Here is a 17,445-nt window from a genome sequence, read left to right on the forward strand (position 1 = left end):
GGGAAGCATCGTGGTAGAGCTCTGCGGTGAGTGAGCCTGAGGGGTTACTGGGAGGCAGAGGAAGGGAGGGGGGTGGGAGGCATTTGAGCGGAGAAAGGCAGCCTTTGAGATGCCCTTGGGGGCAGCAGAAGTGGGCACAGCGAGGAGACGGGATACTTGCATTGCCAAACACACGGAGATAGGACCCTATGCAGCTCCAGGAGAAGTTTCTTTATGCCCTGCAAAGCTGAAAGGGCAGAGTCAGGCTCAGCTTAGTACTGTTGTCAAGAACAAAGGGAACAATTAATGAGCAGGCACCCGAGGGCTACAACAGGTGACTAGAACTGCATGGATAGGGCGCTTGATTAAAACACGCAAAATGAACAGAGGAACCAGTGAAGCCTGGGCTCAGGATGGCGCCTCACGTAGGACAAGGCGCTCAGTTAGATCCTGGATATATATACATCTCTCTGAGGGCAGGTTACCTTAGTGGTTATGACTTCCAGAGTCAGAGAGATGGGGGTTCAAGTACCTCTTTGGCTTTCAAGCTGCAAAACCCCAGGGAATTCACTTAACCTTCCTGAGCCCCAGTTTATTCATCTGTTAAGTGGGAGACAGTAACACTTCTGCCACAGGGTCCTCGCAAGATAAAATGACGCAGCATTAGGAACTGAGGCAAGCTTGGTAACCAGGGGTAACGAGTGGTTACACAGCTGGGGCCTGCCGGTATTACTGTATGAGAACTTGTGCATGTGTCGGCAGACCCTTTACTGAAAAACTCATGACCTTCTCGTTGAATGGTTTAGGAATAGAAGGCAAAGAAAAAACACCTCACCTCCCTTTCTGTGGGTGGGCCCAAGAAATGAGGAAGACAGACCGAGACACTGCGTGTCCCAAGGGCTTCCTCACAGCTCAGTGCAAAAGGTGACATCCTTCTCACGCAGAAAAGACACGTGCCCTGTGTCCCAACCACCAAGGAGGTCCAGATGGCTCTGCTTCATGAAGGACAATTCTCCCCCAGGGACCCAGGGCCTCCCATGACCACGTGTCCCAGGCTGCACTTGAACTGATGCTGGGAAAGTGATCTCAGGCCATGAAGCTGATCTGTCTTTTCAGAAAGCTCTGGAACTTCCCCACAGCTCGGGGCAGCTAGGTGGGACGTGTGTGCGTGTGGGCTCCCCCTGGGCCTGGGAGGGTGGGGCTCTGGCAGGGGAGCTGGGCGGGGTAGAAGGACGAGTCTTGGCCCATCTGTGTGTAGTCTTTTCTGTCTGTGGCCCGCAGTAGGTCGGGCCAGCTCCGGGCAGATCGATCACTCGGTGGGAACAATCAGCCACTGTCTCCGGAGCCTCCTTCCCCTGTCTCCCATCTCCAGCTGGACGCAGGCCTGCCTCCATGTGGCCAGCTCCCCCTGCAGGAACCAACAATGCCCCTCTATGGCGCGGCCCACGTGCCTCGGGCTGGCCCCGCCGGGCACCCTGACCTCTCTTTAGCCCCAGGCGTTGGCCCGCAGGCTGGCACGTGCCATCACCCTTCCGGTCAGTGTGGGGTCATTCCACCTCCCAAGGAGACTCTCTGATAGTGTGATCGACTGTCCTGGTTTGCCCGAGATTGAGGGGTTTTTTCAGAATGAGGGATTTTTAGTACAAAAACCAGGAAAGTCCTAGGCAAACTGGGACAAGCTGGTCACTGCAGCCTTGTAGAAAGAGGTCAGGTGTTGACCTCTGAGATCTGAGGGCAGAATCTGAGGCTGGGGTACACACTCTTGGGTCTTCCTAACAGCAATGGGGACGCCTGTCTACGTCAATGAGTGTAATTAGCAATCACAATAACAACCCCCTGAAAGAAGCAAGTGTCATCTGTGGGGAGCGTTCCAGGACCGGCTACTGAGTGCTGACACATTTCTTATTTGATCTCTGTCTCCAGGGGGGACAGTCAGGCCTCTCCTTAGCCCTGCGTGACATCCCACACGAGGTACCCAAGGCTTGGCCTGCTGAGGAGACTTGCCCACACCCAGGATCTGAACGCCCTTGGCCCCAGAACCCCTCTCAGGGTCCCTGAGCCCCCAGCCCAGCCCCCGGCCATTGGGGAACATGAGTGACACGTGACATTCGTGTAACAGCACACAGCCTCACCCACGGCGCACTTAGAGTTTGACAGAGACCTCAAGCTCTTGCGACCCAGGGCTTCAGTTCTGGGGGAGACGGAGTCTCCTGGGCTCATCGCTGTGTCCGTGAGGCGTGCCCCCCACAGCCTGGGGACGGCGCGGCGGAGCGCTCCCAGCGGCGGCTCCTGTCTGCTCAGGGCCCAGCTCGGAAGACAGTGTGGGGGACGGAGGTAATCACGAGCCAGACCTCAGCCTACCGCCTCCCTCGGAAAGGCCTCCAGGTCACGGCCAGGGGCCGCCGGAAGCAGCAGGCCGAGTGTCACAATGTGACCTCGGGGGCTGCCCGCACCCCTCCCGCCCCGGCCAGCAGCCCCACCCGCTGTGGCAACCCTGGCCTGCATGGGGTAAACAGCAGCAGCTCGGGCCCCCTGGGGCTGTGGAGCCGGCCTGACTGGGGACCTTCCAGCCCGCGGAGGTCACTGCCCGATCCCGGGGCGGATCAGGAGGACGGGCTTCAGGTGGCAGCTGTCCACTGCAGTCCTGGCAAAACCCCTCCCGGAGGTGAGGGTCCGGGGCCACCGGGACCTGCCCCGGTTCTGAGTGGGCCTGTTCCGAGGTGGATTCCAGAGCGAGGAGACCCCAGGCTCCCGGAGGGATGTGCACGCAGGGCAGCTCCACCCCGCACCATGGCAAATCACAAAGAGAGCTGTTTTGCTGAGAGAGCTTTTTAACACATAAATCAGAGGTTGACAGTCACTTGCTTAAAAGTCTCCAATGGCTTTCTGCTGCACTTAGAGTCAATCCAAGCCGTCTCTCGGCCCTGGCCCCTGCCCAGTTCACTGACCTTGACTCCAACACGTCCCTAGCTGTGGTCTGTTGTCTGCTCCCCTAGTGCTCCAAACCGGTTCCCTCCTCTGGGCTTTGCACGCACGGTTCCCTCTGCTTGCAACACTCTTCCCTCAGCTCGGGAACGGCTGGTTCTTTCTCACTGTCGGGAGACCCCGGCTCGATCCCTGGGTTGGGAAGATCCCCTGGAGGAGGGCATTCTTGCTTGGGAAATCCCCATGGATGGAGGAGCCTGGCGGGCTGCAGTCCATGGGGTCGCAGAGGGCTGGACACGACTGAGCGACTGAGCACTCAGCACTTCTCATGACCGGTTTGGGTCTTGGCTCAGACGTCGCCCACTTGGAGGGGTCCCTCGACCCTCCAGGCCAGCGGCTCCTGCCTCCACCTGCTGTCCTCCACGACTCACTCTGTGTCCTTGCCTTGTCATTCTCCCCGAGATGTCTCCCTCACAGGCCGTCCCCTCCCTGAGAGCAGGGAGCTGACCCAGGGATCCTGCTGCTGAGGCCAGCACCCAGCACAGAGGGGTTCAACACCCAGTCACAGAAGGAACGCGACAGAGAGGGCAGCCTCGGTGCTAGCCCCTTGCAGAAGCATGTTTCCCACACCGGGGGTCCGGATGCCCTGTCCTTGGCAAAATGAGCAAGGGGTCTGCTCCTCGAGGGTGCCCACAGCACCATCAGGGGCTCTTTCACAGTCGGGGGGCAACTTCCCTGGGTGGTCCAGTGGCTGAGACTTCATGCTCCCACTGCAGGGGCCCTGGGATCGATCTCTGGTCAGGGAACCAGAGCCCACGTGCTAAAACTAATGATCCCCCATGCTGCAATGAAGACCTGGCGTGCCAAAAAAACAAAAAGTTGGGGGCAGTTTTTCATTTTCAGAAAGTCCAGATGAGCAGAAAACACCTGGCCGGGGGAGAGGGTGGGCACCTGCCTCAGGCGTCACGAAGGCGATGTGAGTCTGCGAAGGGTGACTCACAAAGCCTTCCTGCCCGGTTCACGAGGCGCTCCTCTGGCCCCGTGACTGTCACCGCTGACTCCTTGAGGGTGGAGAGGCCGCGCCCTTGGGGCCCTGACTTCACAGGGCCACGGTGACCCTGGCTGATGGTTGGTCCATTACCAAGAGGCCAGTCCTGGAACTCTCCGCCACCTGCCCCCGTGATGACCAAGGGGGCCCTGGGGAGCCTTAGAGGGTGGAGCACGCTCCCCGAGGGGCAGGAGCCGCTGGAGGGCGGCTGGGACACTCACTCTCCACATAGAACACGCCCACTTTGTCCGAGTCCGACATGGAGATGTAGAGGACGATCTCGTAGCCGGCGGGGAGGTGCTCAGGGCCTTTGGTCCGCAGGATCATCTGGGACATGTCCTTCAGGTCTGGGGGCGGCAAGAGGAGGTTGGAACTGAGAGAACCGCTCCGGGGCGCGGGGGGACCGGATGAAGGTACTCAGGAGGTACAAACTTCCAGTTATCAGTTATCGGGGGTGTGAGGTACAACACGACTAATCTCACAAACACTGCTGCATGTTTCACGTGAAGGTCGTTAAGAGAGTCAATCCTAAGAGGTCTCCTCTCAAGAATTTCCTTCTATTTCTTTAATTTTGTACCTATATGAGATGATGGATGTTTACTAAACTTCTTGTGATACTCCATGATGCATGAGAATCAAATCACTATGCTGTGTGCCTTAAACTTAACACAGTGCTGTCTGTCAACCCTATCTCAATCAAAACAAAACAAAGGAGAATTGTGGCTGGAATGCTGGCCTGTTACTTTTATAATCAGGACAAAGAAAACCCCAAACATATATATCATAGAAACTATAGAAAAGCGTAAAAACTAGTTGCTATCTCTAATATCACAGATGACCTCCCATAACATATCTGGAACATCCTTCTGCTCCGTTTTGTAACATACACGCAACTTTGTAGAAAGTGTGGTTCCAGTCCAACCGAATGGTATTGATAGTTTTGTCATCTGTTCTTAGCAAGAGTGGATACCTGAGTCCAATCCTCAGGAGAGCCAAGGTCACGCCTGCCTGCCCCTTTGCCCAGGACTTGGCGTGAGTGTCCGCCTGCCCCTCCCTGCCCCTCTCCCAGCCCCGAGTGCAGACCCCGCGCACCTTCCTTGCTGTAGACCTTCTCATCACTGCAGTCCTCCTTGGGCAGCCAGGGTGTGTCTCGGTCACAGTTCACCAGCAGGATGGCCCCCTGGCCCTCAGGGCCCCAGGTCCAGGATGCCTGCGTTGGCGAGGAGAGAGGTCAGCCCTGTTTCCTCTACTTCGGCAGGTGTTCCCAGCCTCAGTGCAGACCCCTCAGGACACTGGGGAGGCAGCCCAGGGTGAGACTCAGGAGCAGCCACGGGGGCAGCTGTGGCGAACACGAGTCCTGTGTCTGATACCTGGAGAGGGTCAGGGTTAGCACCAAAGGCGGGTTCAGGGTGGGGATGGACAGTAGCTGAGAGACAGATACAGAAGGCTGACTCAGGCATCACGAGCCTCACATCTGGTGTGCCCCTGCCTGGAGTGGGGCGGGGGAGACACGATGAGACAGCCAGAGAAATGGACATGCAGACGTTTTGTGACAGCTCTAAGGTACCCAGAGGGAAGGCAACACAAGCCCTGACTGCAGACCATACGACAAAGCTACGGTGATCAAAGTGGTGTGGTGAGGGCACAGAGACAGACACAGAGATGAGCGGACAGAACAGAGAGCCGGAAATGAAGTCACACTGACACGGGCCACCAGTCCTCAACAGGGGAGGCAGGACCACACCGGGAAACGACGGCGTCTTCAACAGAGGGTGCTGGGCAAACCTGGGCAGCTGCGTGCAAAAGAATCAGACGGGGCTTCTTTCTCACAAACACCACACAAAACAATAAACTTAGAATAGGGGCGTAAATGTGAGCTTGGAAAACAGAAAACTTCTGGAAGGAAACACAAGCGGGGTGCTCTGTGACATCAGTCTTAGTAACGGGTTTTTTTGGATATCTCCTCAGGCACGTGCAACAGAAGCAAAACCAACAAACAGGACCACGTCAAACTAAAGAGCTTGTGCTGAACAAAGGAAACTATATATAAAAAAAAAAAAAGAGCTGCTTACTGAATGGGAGAAGATATTTGTAACAGATATACTTGATCAGGGGTTAATACCCAAAATATACAAAGAACTCATAAAACTCAAGGTCAAAAAACAACCTGATTTTAAAAATGGACAGAAAAGCTGAATAGAATTTTTTCCAAAGAAGATATACAAATGGCCGGCATGCATGTGAAAAGATGCTCAACATCTCTAGTCATCAGGGAAATACAAATCAAAACCACAGTGAAATACTTCACACCTGTCAGAACGGCTACCACAACAAAAGACAACAAATAATAGATGCTGGCGAGGGTGTGGAGTAAAGGGAACCCTTGTGCACTGTTGGTAGGAATGTAAATTGTGCAGCCACTATGGAAAAAAGTGTGGAGATTCCTCCAAAAAATTAAAAATAGAACTTCCATACGATCCAGAAATTCCACTCTTAGCTCTTTATCTGAAGAAAACAAAAACACAAATTAGAAAAGATATATGTACTCCTATGTTATTGCACTATTATTTACAATAGCCAAGATATGGAAGGAACTTAAATGCCCATCAATAATGAATGGATAGTGAAGACCCAGTACATATACACAATGCAGTAGTACTCAACTACAAAAAAAAAATTAAAATCTTGCCATTTGCAACAACATGGATGACCCTAAGTGAAATAAGTCAGAGAGAGACAAATACTGCTGTATGTTACAAGTCAAAGCTGTGAAGAGAGGAAATCTTAAGTGTTTCCAACAGAAGGAAAACTTTTTTTCTACTTCTAAAGTTTAGGGGAGGAGGAGAAGGCGGCAACAGAGGATGAGATGGTTGGATGGCATCACCCAAACAACGGACATGAGTTTCAGGAAACTCCAGGAGATGTTGAAGGACAGGGAAGCCTGGCATGCGGCGGTCCATGGGGTCGCAGAGGGTCGGACACGACTGAGTGGCTGAGCAACAATTCTGCATCTGTGAGAGATGATGGGTTTACATGGAGCTGAGTGCGGTGAGCACCCTGTGATGATTGTGAGTGAGATCACTAGGCTGTGAGCCACAGAGCCCACGATCACAACCAGGGAGCCCACGAGTCACAACCAGGGAGCCCACGCACCACAACCAGGGAGCTCACACGTGTAACAACCACGGAGCTCACGCGTGTAACAACCAGGGAGCCCACGCGTGTGACAACCAGGGAGCCCGCGCGTGTGACAGCCAGGGAGCCCGCGCGTGTGACAGCCAGGGAGCCCGCGTGTGTGACAGCCAGGGAGCCCATGCGTGTAACATCCAGGGAGCCCACGCGTGTGACAACCAGGGAGCCCACGCGTGTGACAGCCAGGGAGCCCGCGTGTGTGACAGCCAGGGAGCCCACGAGTCAGAACCAGGGAGCCCACGCGTGTGACAACCAGGGAGCCCACGCGTGTGACAGCCAGGGAGCCCACGCGTGTGACAACCAGGGAGCCCACGAGTCAGAACCAGGGAGCCCATGCGTGTAACAACCAGGGAGCAAGCGTGAGTAACAACCAGGGAGCCCACGCGTGTGACAGCCAGGGAGCCCACGCGTGTGACACCCAGGGAGCCCACGAGTCAGAACCAGGGAGCCCACGCATGTAACAACCAGGGAGCCCACGTGTGTAACAACCAGGGAGACCACGCGTGTGACAGCCAGGGAGCCCGCGCATGTGTAACAACCAGGGAGCCCGCGCCTGTGACAACCAGGGAGCCCGCGTGTGTGACAGCCAGGGAGCCCGCGCGTGTGACAGCCAGGGAGCCCACGCGTGTGACAACCACGGAGCCCACGAGTCAGAACCAGGGAGCCCACGCGTGTAACAACCAGGGAGCCCACGCGTGTGACAGCCAGGGAGCCCGCACGTGTGACAACCAGGGAGCCCGCGCGTGTGACAGCCAGGGAGCCCGCGCGTGTGACAGCCAGGGAGCCCGCGCGTGTGACAGCCAGGGAGCCCGCGCGTGTGACAGCCAGGGAGCCCACGAGTAAGAACCAGGGAGCCCACGCGTGTGACACCCAGGGAGCCTGCGCGTGTGACAGCCAGGGAGCCCGCGCGTGTGACAGCCAGGGAGCCCGCGCGTGTGACAGCAAGGGAGCCCGCGTGTGTGACAGGCAGGGAGCCCGCGCGTGTGACAGCCAGGGAGCCCGCGCGTGTGACACCCAGGGAGCCCGCGCGTGTGACAGCCAGGGAGCCCACGCGTGTGACAGCCAGGGAGCCCACGAGTAAGAACCAGGGAGCCCACGCATGTGACACCCAGGGAGCCCGCGCGTGTGACAGCCAGGGAGCCCGCGCGTGTGACAGCAAGGGAGCCCGCGTGTGTGACAGGCAGGGAGCCCGCGCGTGTGACAGCCAGGGAGCCCACGAGTCAGAACCAGGGAGCCCACACATGTGACAACCAGGGAGCCCGCGTGTGTGACAACCAGGGAGCCCGCGTGTGTGACAACCAGGGAGCCTGCGTGTGTGACAACCAGGGAGCCCGCGTGTGTAACACCAGGGAGCCCGCGCGTCACAACCAGGGAGCCCACGTGTGTGACAACCACGGAGCCCACGCGTGTGACATCCAGGGAGCCCACGCGTGTAACAACCAGGGAGCCCGCGCGTGTGACAACCAGGGAGCCCACGCGTGTGACAGCCAGGGAGCCCACGCATGTGACAGCCAGGGAGCCCACGCGTGTGACAGCCAGGGAGCCCGCGCATGTGACAACCAGGGAGCCCACGAGTCAGTACCAGGGAGCCTGCGCGTGTGACAGCCAGGGAGCCCACGCGTGTAACAATCAGGGAGCCCACGCGTGTAACAATCAGGGAGCCCGCGCGTGTAACAGCCAGGGAGCCCGCGCGTGTGACAGCCAGGGAGCCCGCGCGTGTGACAGCCAGGGAGCCCGCGCGTGTGACAGCCAGGGAGCCCGCGCGTGTGACAGCTAGGGAGCCCGCGCGTGTGACAGCCAGGGAGCCCACGCGTGTGACAGCCAGGGAGCCCGCGCGTGTGACAACCAGGGAGCCCACGAGTCAGAACCAGGGAGCCCACGCATGTAACAACCAGAGAGCCCGCGCGTGTAACAACCAGGGAGCCCGCGCGTGTGACAGCCAGGGAGCCCGCGCGTGTGACAGCCAGGGAGCCCGCGCGTGTGACAGCCAGGGAGCCTACGCGTGTGACAGCCAGGGAGCCCGCGCGTGTGACAGCTAGGGAGCCCGCGCGTGTGACAACCAGGGAGCACACGAGTCAGAACCAGGGAGCCCACGCGTGTAACAACCAGGGAGCCCGCGTGTGTAACAACCAGGGAGCCCGCGCGTGTAACAGCCAGGGAGCCCGCGCGTGTGACAGCCAGGGAGCCCGCGCGTGTGACAGCCAGGGAGCCCGCGCGTGTGACAACCAGGGAGCCCACGAGTCAGAACCAGGGAGCCCACGCATGTAACAACCAGAGAGCCCGCGCGTGTGACAACCAGGGAGCCCGCGTGTGTGACAACCAGGGAGCCCGCGTGTGTAACACCAGGGAGCCCGCGCGTCACAACCAGGGAGCCCACGTGTGTGACAACCAGGGAGCCCACGCGTGTGACATCCAGGGAGCCCATGCGTGTGACAACCAGGGAGCCCGCGCGTGTAACAGCCAGGGAGCCCACGCGTGTGACAGCTAGGGAGCCCGCGCGTGTGACAACCAGGGAGCCCACGAGTCAGAACCAGGGACCCCGCGCGTGTGACAGCCAGGGAGCCCGCGCGTGTGACAACCAGGGAGCCCACGAGTCAGAACCAGGGAGCCCACGCATGTAACAACCAGAGAGCCCGCGCGTGTGACAACCAGGGAGCCCGCGTGTGTGACAACCAGGGAGCCCGCGTGTGTAACACCAGGGAGCCCGCGCTTCACAACCAGGGAGCCCACGTGTGTGACAACCAGGGAGCCCACGCGTGTGACATCCAGGGAGCCCACGCGTGTGACATCCAGGGAGCCCACGCGTGTGACAACCAGGGAGCCCGCGTGTGTGACAACCAGGGAGCCCGCGTGTGTAACACCAGGGAGCCCGCGCGTCACAACCAGGGAGCCCACGTGTGTGACAACCAGGGAGCCCACGCGTGTGACATCCAGGGAGCCCACGCGTGTGACAACCAGGGAGCCCGCGTGTGTGACAACCAGGGAGCCCGCGTGTGTAACACCAGGGAGCCCGCGCGTCACAACCAGGGAGCCCACGCGTGTGACAACCAGGGAGCCCACGCGTGTGACATCCAGGGAGCCCACGCGTGTGACAACCAGGGAGCCCGCGCGTGTGACAGCCAGGGAGCCCACGCGTGTGACAGCCAGGGAGCCCGCGCGTGTGACAGCCAGGGAGCCCGCGCGTGTGACAACCAGAGAGCCCACGAGTCAGAACCAGGGAGCCCACGCGTGTGACAGCCAGGGAGCCCGCGCGTGTGACAGCCAGGGAGCCCGCGCGTGTGACAGCCAGGGAGCCCGCGCGTGTGACAGCCAGGGAGCCCGCGCATGTGACAGCCAGGGAGCCTGCACGTGTGATAGCCAGGGAGCCCACGAGTCAGAACCAGGGAGCCCACGCATGTAACAACCAGGGAACCCGCGTGTGTGACAGCCAGGGAGCCCGCGTGTGTGACAGCCAGGGAGCCCGCACGTGTGACAACCAGGGAGCCCACGAGTCAGAACCAGGGAGCCCGCGCGTGTGACAGCCAGGGAGCCCGCGTGTGTGACAGCCAGGGAGCCCACACGTGTAACAACCAGGGAGCCCACGCGTGTAACAACCAGGGAGCCCACGCCTGTGACAACCAGTGAGCCCACGCATGTGACAACCAGGGAGCCCACGCGTGTGACAACCAGGGAGCACACGCGTGTGACAACCAGGGAGCCCACGCGTGTGACAGCCAGGGAGCCCGCACGTGTGACAACCAGGGAGCCCACGAGTCAGAACCAGGGAGCCCACGTGTGTAACAACCAGGGAGCCCGCGCGTGTGACAGCCAGGGAGCCCGCGCCTGTGACAACCAGGGAGCCCACGCGTGTACATCCAGGGAGCCCACGCGTGTGACAACCAGGGAGCCCACGCCTGTGACAACCAGGGAGCCCGCGCGTGTACATCCAGGGAGCCCACGCGTGTAACAGCCAGGGAGCCCACGCGTGTAACAGCCAGGGAGCCCACGCGTGTGACAGCCAGGGAGCCCACGCGTGTGACAACCAGGGAGCCCACGTGTGTAACACCAGGGAGCCCACGCATGTAACAACCAGGGAGCCCGCGCGTGTGACAACCAGGGAGCCCACGTGTGTAACACCAGGGAGCCCACGCGTGTAACAGCCAGGGAGCCCACGCATGTGACAGCCAGGGAGCCCACGCGTGTGACAACCAGGGAGCCCACGTGTGTAACACCAGGGAGCCCACGCGTGTAACAGCCAGGGAGCCCACGCGTGTAACAGCCAGGGAGCTCACGCATCATAACCAGGGAGCCCATGCGTGTGACAACCAGGGAGCCCACTTGTGTAACACCAGGGAGCCCACGCATATAACAACCAGGGAGCCCACGCATCACAACCAGGGAGCCCACGCGTGTAACAAAGATCCTGAGTGCTGCAACCAAGCCTCGATGCAGCCTGAATAATAAATTAAGCCATCCTGCTGTATACCTTAAACATGCACAGTGATATACGCCAATTATACCTCAATAACACTGGAAGGAAAAGAGCCGTACCCAGAGGGGCTCAGGGTTCTTGGGTGAAGATTATCGGCCATTTTCAAACTTGCTCTGAGTGTTCCCAGTGGGACCTGTAAGGTGAACCCTTTTCAAACCTGCAGCCAGAGTGATATTAGGACAAACTCCAACCAGATTGCGTTGCTTCCCTGCTTCAGGCCTTGTCAGGGGCCCCCCGCTGACTCGGGATGAAGCTCCCGGCCCTCACCGTGGGCTGTGGGCCCCTGTGGGACCTGCCCTCCTCGGCCTCTCTTCCTGTCTGCCTCCCCCTCGCTGGCCGCCTCCCAGCTCCCAGAAGACTCCAAGCTCAAGCGTTCGCGTGCTGGTCCCTCTGCCTGGAAAGTGGTCCTGTCTCGCTTCACCTGGCCAACTCCACCCCTCCTTCTGGTCACAGAGCATAACCACTCCTTCCTCCTGGAAGCCTCTCTGATATTCTAGACCAAAGCAGCTTTCCCTGGGTTCACACTTACGACACTGTACACGGTCCTTCTGGGGTGGACTCAGGACAACTGTGACGAAACCACCACCAGAGTCACTCTTCATTCAACGTGCCCCCCCATCCCTCCTGGGCTGCAGGCTCCCTGACAGCAGGGGCTGCCTGTCTCCCCTTCTCCTGGCATCCCCCAGGCCCGACCCAGTCCTGAAACATAAGAGATGTTGAAAAAATATTTATGGGATGAATCAAAACAACAACGAGATACCTCACACTGGTTAGAATGGCCATCATTAAAAAGTCTGCAAATAACAAATGCTGGAGGGGGTGTGGATAAAAGGAAACTGTGGGTGGGAATGTAAACTGAGGCAGCCACTGTGGAGAAAAGTATGGAGGTTCCTCAAATAACTAAAAATAGAGTTGCCACATGATCCAGCAGTCCCACACCTGGAGATATTCCCAGACAAAACCATAATATATAAAGATATATGCCCACCATGCTCACCGCAGCACTGGTCACAGTCGCCAAGACATGGAAACAACTACTCGTCCACCAGCGACAAATGGAGGAAGAGGGTGTGGAACACACACACAATGGAATATTACTCAGCCACTAAAAGAACGAAACAATGCCATTTACAGTAACACGGATGACTTAGAAATTATCATACGAAGTGAAGTAAGAGAAAGAGAAAGGCAAACACCAGTGATACCATTTATAGGTGGAATCTAAAATACGACACAAATGAACACATCTACAAAACAAAAACAGACTCCCAGATACAGAGAGCAGGCTTGTGGCTGCCGAGGTGGTGGGGCGGGAGGACTGGGGATTTGGGATTTGCACACGTAGACTAGTATGTACAGGGAGGCTAGACCACAAGGTCTGACTGCTTAGCACAGGGCGCTGTATTCACATCCTGCGAGAAACCGCGATGGAGAAGAACATGAAAAAGATCACACGGGTGGATCCAAGTTACTGTGCCGTATAGCGGAAACTAACACAACACTGTAAACCAACCATACTTCAATAACGTTGGTATTTACGAGATGAACGAAGAAGACATTAAACTGCACTGGCCCAGATGAAGGAAGTCAGGGTAAGTCCAGGGCCACAGGGGCTGGGTGACCCCCCAGCTCCTCGGGGGAAGCAGGGGCGCCCTGGGACCTGCCGTGGTGTGGCGGCAGACACTGGGCACAGATCTGTGGGGCTGACTCGGCCTCAGGAAGGCGGGGCTGGGCAACCAGGAACCTCGGGGAGCGGGCTCCCCTACAGGCTCGAGGAGCCCCCAGAGGCGCATGGAGAGTTTGGAGCTGGCTGCCCGGCCCCAGGCTTCTCACTGGGCTGTATTTACTTACTTTTTAAAGTATCCATCTCCACATAATTTAAACCAGGCTACAGGTTGCTATTATAAAAGTAATGTATGCCCACGGCAAACATCTAAGTGCTCTAGAAGAGCAGAAAATGGAAAACAGAAGCGCAGATGTGCACAGAGCAAAACCAGCAGAACTTAAAACTGGGGTGAGATTCACACTACCACACGTGAACTAGACAGCCAGCGGGGGTTTGCTGCATGACTCAGGGAACTCAAACCAGGGCTGGAGGGGTGGGAAGGGGTGGGAGCGGGGAGGGAGGTTCAGGAGGGAGGGGCGGCATCTTCACCTGCGGCTGACTCATGCTGAAGTATGGCAGAAGCCAACACACACTGTAAAGCCATTATCCTTCAATTAAAAATAGATAAATCAAAAACAAAACAAAACGGGGGTGAGGAAAACGACTTGGAGAACACAATGCCGTCTGCACAAGTTAAAAATACACACACCCTGACCACACCGCATGTTTCGCAAGAATCACAAGAACGGAAAGTGACACATTAAAATCATTCAAGTGGTCCTTTGCAGGGGAGCAGAATGGGAGTGAGGAATGTAGGATCGAGGAGAATAAATGAATGAACAAATGTGCTCAGTCGTGTCCGACTCTGTGACCCCATGACTGGGGCCTGCCAGGCTCCTCTGTCCATGGGATTCTCCAGGCAAGAATACTGGAGTGGGCTGCCAGGCCCTCCTCCAAGGGATCTTCCTGACTCAGGGATCGAACCCAGGTCTCCCACACTGCAGGCAGTTTCTTTACTCTCTGAGCCACTAGGGAAGCCCAGACGAACAAATAAATGAATAAACAAAACCAGGAAGAGGATGTGCGTGCATCATTAGAGATGACACGCCTTGAATTGGGAATGATTATTGCAATCTTCTGCTCCTGATGGCCAAAAAACCCCCAAAAAGGCAAAACAATAAGAGCAAATGCTTTGGCAGCACTTCCTCTGTGGCAGGACGTTCATCCTTTACACCAACTGCATGAACTGGGTGTCCCCACCCTCTGGGCCACTGAGACTTGGGGACCAGCTCCGTGGCTGTTCCTCTAAGGAGCTTGCTCCTCGGTGGACTCTGTCAATGGTGTGTGTGTGTCTGGGAACTTGTCTTCTCATCTGTAAAGTGAGAGTTGTCGAAGTTTGCTGGGAGGACCAAGGCTGCCTGCAGGCCCCAGCCTGGGGCTCCGGCCCGGGAAGCCCCCATTCAGGGCCGCCTGCCCTGGGAGTGAGGTACCTTTTTTGGGTTGTTCTTCTCCACCACGCCGTCCCGGTCTGCATCCACATCCAGGGAGATCTCTGCGGACAGACACACGGGTGAGCTGCTGGGCTGCCAGAGAGGGTGGGGTGGGGACAGGAGGAGGGCCTATGGGGTTAGGGTGCAGCTCACCCGAGGGAGGAGCTGTGCTCAGGTCACCTTAGCCAACCCCCCGCCTCAACACCCCACTGCTGGATGGGAACATGAGTGGACACCGTGCAGACCGCGAAGCTCAGGGAGGTGCCGCCAGGTGGGTCTGGGGTCTCCTGCCCCCTTGCTGCTCCTCTGCAGCTCTGGGTGGTGGGAGGGATGGGCCGCACCAGACGGATCTGGGAGTTCAGAGAGCTCAAGGCGTGTGCGGGGCACAAGGTCACAAGGTCACAAATTCACACGAGGAGATCTGGAGCATAGACTGCGTTCAGTGTGAATCAAAGCTCAGATGTTGGAAACTTTCACGGGACTCCCTACCTGCCTTCCTGGCCTGTCCTGGGTGTGTGTACACACGTGCATTTGTGTTTCTCTTCCAGAACTCCCGGGGTCTAGACCCCACCTCTAAGGACTGAGGGTTTTACTTTGGATGGCAAATTGGATCTTCAGCTCCTATTGATCTGACTGTGCCCAAGAGGCCAAGCCGCCAGAGGACCCAGGGTGGGGTCCTCGCTGTCCTTCCTCTGGGGGAGGGACCTTCTCTGTCCGTAGGCCTGCTATGCGGGGCAGTGAAATGAGCCCAAAGTTCAGCATCAGACAGGACTGAGCTTGAACCGTGGCTCTCGGCTTATAACCTGTGTGGCACTGGGCAGCTCAGGCAGCTTTTCTGAGCCCTGGCCGCTCCACCTGTAAAATGAGGCACTTTCCTGTTGGATGAGCTGCCCTAATTGCTCGCGTTGTGAGCCAGACTGTTGCTGTGTTGTTGTTGTGGGTCTACTCTGTGCATTGTAGGTGTTTGGCCGCACCCCTGGCTTCTACCCTTGGATGCCCATAACATCCCCCAGCTGAGACAACCAAAAGGTCTCCAGATAGTGCCAAAGTTCCCCTGGGGGAAACACGGTCCCCCTGAGTTAGAGATCAAGAGGGCGAGGCAGGGGAACTGTTGGGAAGGTGGTGGCAGCAACAGGCAGAGTGAGGCGAGCTGGGTCCAGGTCGAGGACGGCCCGTGGGTTCGGCCTCAGGCTGAGCACGACCTGGACGGAGGTCGGAGCTGGGTGAGAACGAACAGGTTCCTGGTCAGTTCTGCTGGCAGCCGAGCTGTGTCCCGGGGGAGGGAGGGGTGGCAGGCGTGCCTCCTCTCTCTCTTAAGTCAGGGACTATACTGAGGGCCTCCCTTTGCCCACAGTCAGATTCCCTCCTCACCCTGAATGCGGCTTTTCCAGGTCTGGAAGGAGGTGGAGGGGGGTTCCAAGGGCGCCGAGTCCTGGGGAGAGGGAGGCAGCATCCCCACTTCTGCAGCCCCATGTTAGATGCTGTAGGAAGTGATTACATAAACTCCTCCCACTGATCCCATTCACCCAGCAAATCACTACTGAGCATCGACTGTGCTCTAGGCTCCACACGTGGGGATCGGGGAGGGCAATCGGGCCGCAGCGCCTGCTCTCAAGGAGCCCCAGTCTCACGTGTGTGCGCTTAGTCGCTCAGTCGTGTCTGACTCTGCCACTCCATGGACTGTAGCCCTCCAGGCTCCTCTGTCCATGGGATTCTCCAGAAAAGAATGCTGAAGTGGGGTTGCCATTCCCTTCTCCAGGTGATGTTCCCGACCCAGGGATCAAACCCGGATCTCCTGCATTGACAGATGGATTCTTTACCGTCTGAGCGACCAGGGGAAGTCCTATGAGATAAATATTATTGTTTCCACTTTACAGACGAGCAAACTCAGACTTGGAGATGTCACTTGTCAGCAAACTGGTGATCTGGGGGACTGGTGCGCGATAAGAATTCTACAGAGAAAGCGGGAAAGGCGGCCCCACCAGCTACTGTTGGAGGCAGAAGGCTCAAAGGGAGGACCGATATTGATACTGGCTCCTAGACAGCCAGGAACTTTCCAGCGGGACACTCCCCAGGGAACGCTGCTGTTCAGGGAGGCTGGCTTCCCGAAGCTTCTCCCAGGGGACCTGCTGCAGACCCAGCCCCTCCAGGAACCACTCTGTGCTTTTCAGGATAACAGTCTCTCCTGGGTGTACAGTTCTTTGCGGACAGTAGAGCACTTCCCATAGGTGTTTTCCCTTCAGTCACCACCCTCCCAGCCATCCTGCCATAAACAGGAGGAAGCGAGGCAGCCAGCAGGGCAGTGACCGTGAAGACCCCAGGCTGTGCAGAGCCAGGGGCTGCTCTCGGGCCTCGGGCTCCAGACCCGCCCTTGGCTGCGTCCCCCACAGTCTCAGGCTGACCTTCGCCCTGCCTTGTTTCCAAAACCGAAGTCCGCCTTCCAAGACGCAGGAGTCACTCCTCTAGAGGTCGTGCCCAGAGGAGGGGCCGACTCCCCACCCTGGCGACCCTGTGGCTTTGGTCTCTAGGCTGCAAGGCGCCACCGCATCATGGCTCCTGTGGTCCATGAAAGCAGTGGCCACAGGAGAGAAATCAGGAGCGCTTCCCTGAACTTCACTATGAACTTCTCGTCATTCTGGGTCGCACCACGCGGCTTGTCAGCTCTTAGTTCCCTGACCAGGGACGGAACCTGCAGCGCATGCCAAGTCCTAACCAACAGGGCGGCAGGGACCTC

General features: G+C 57.8%; 1 protein-coding gene across 2 annotated transcripts in view; it reads right to left on the minus strand.

Moving 5' to 3' along the window:
• Positions 1-17,445, minus strand: part of PADI2 (peptidyl arginine deiminase 2) — a 56,654-nt gene that overhangs the window by 18,227 nt on the left and 20,982 nt on the right. For both annotated transcript variants that reach the window (XM_065929893.1, XM_065929891.1), the window contains exons 4-6: positions 14,712-14,773; positions 5,045-5,162; positions 4,174-4,299 (exon numbers count right to left, since the gene is read on the minus strand). In XM_065929893.1, coding sequence (XP_065785965.1) covers positions 4,174-4,299; positions 5,045-5,162; positions 14,712-14,773 — 306 coding nt within the window. The remainder of the gene's footprint in view (positions 1-4,173; positions 4,300-5,044; positions 5,163-14,711; positions 14,774-17,445) is intronic.

Source organism: Muntiacus reevesi, chromosome 3 (genome assembly GCF_963930625.1).
Source record: "Muntiacus reevesi chromosome 3, mMunRee1.1, whole genome shotgun sequence".
NCBI lineage: Eukaryota > Metazoa > Chordata > Mammalia > Artiodactyla > Cervidae > Muntiacus > Muntiacus reevesi.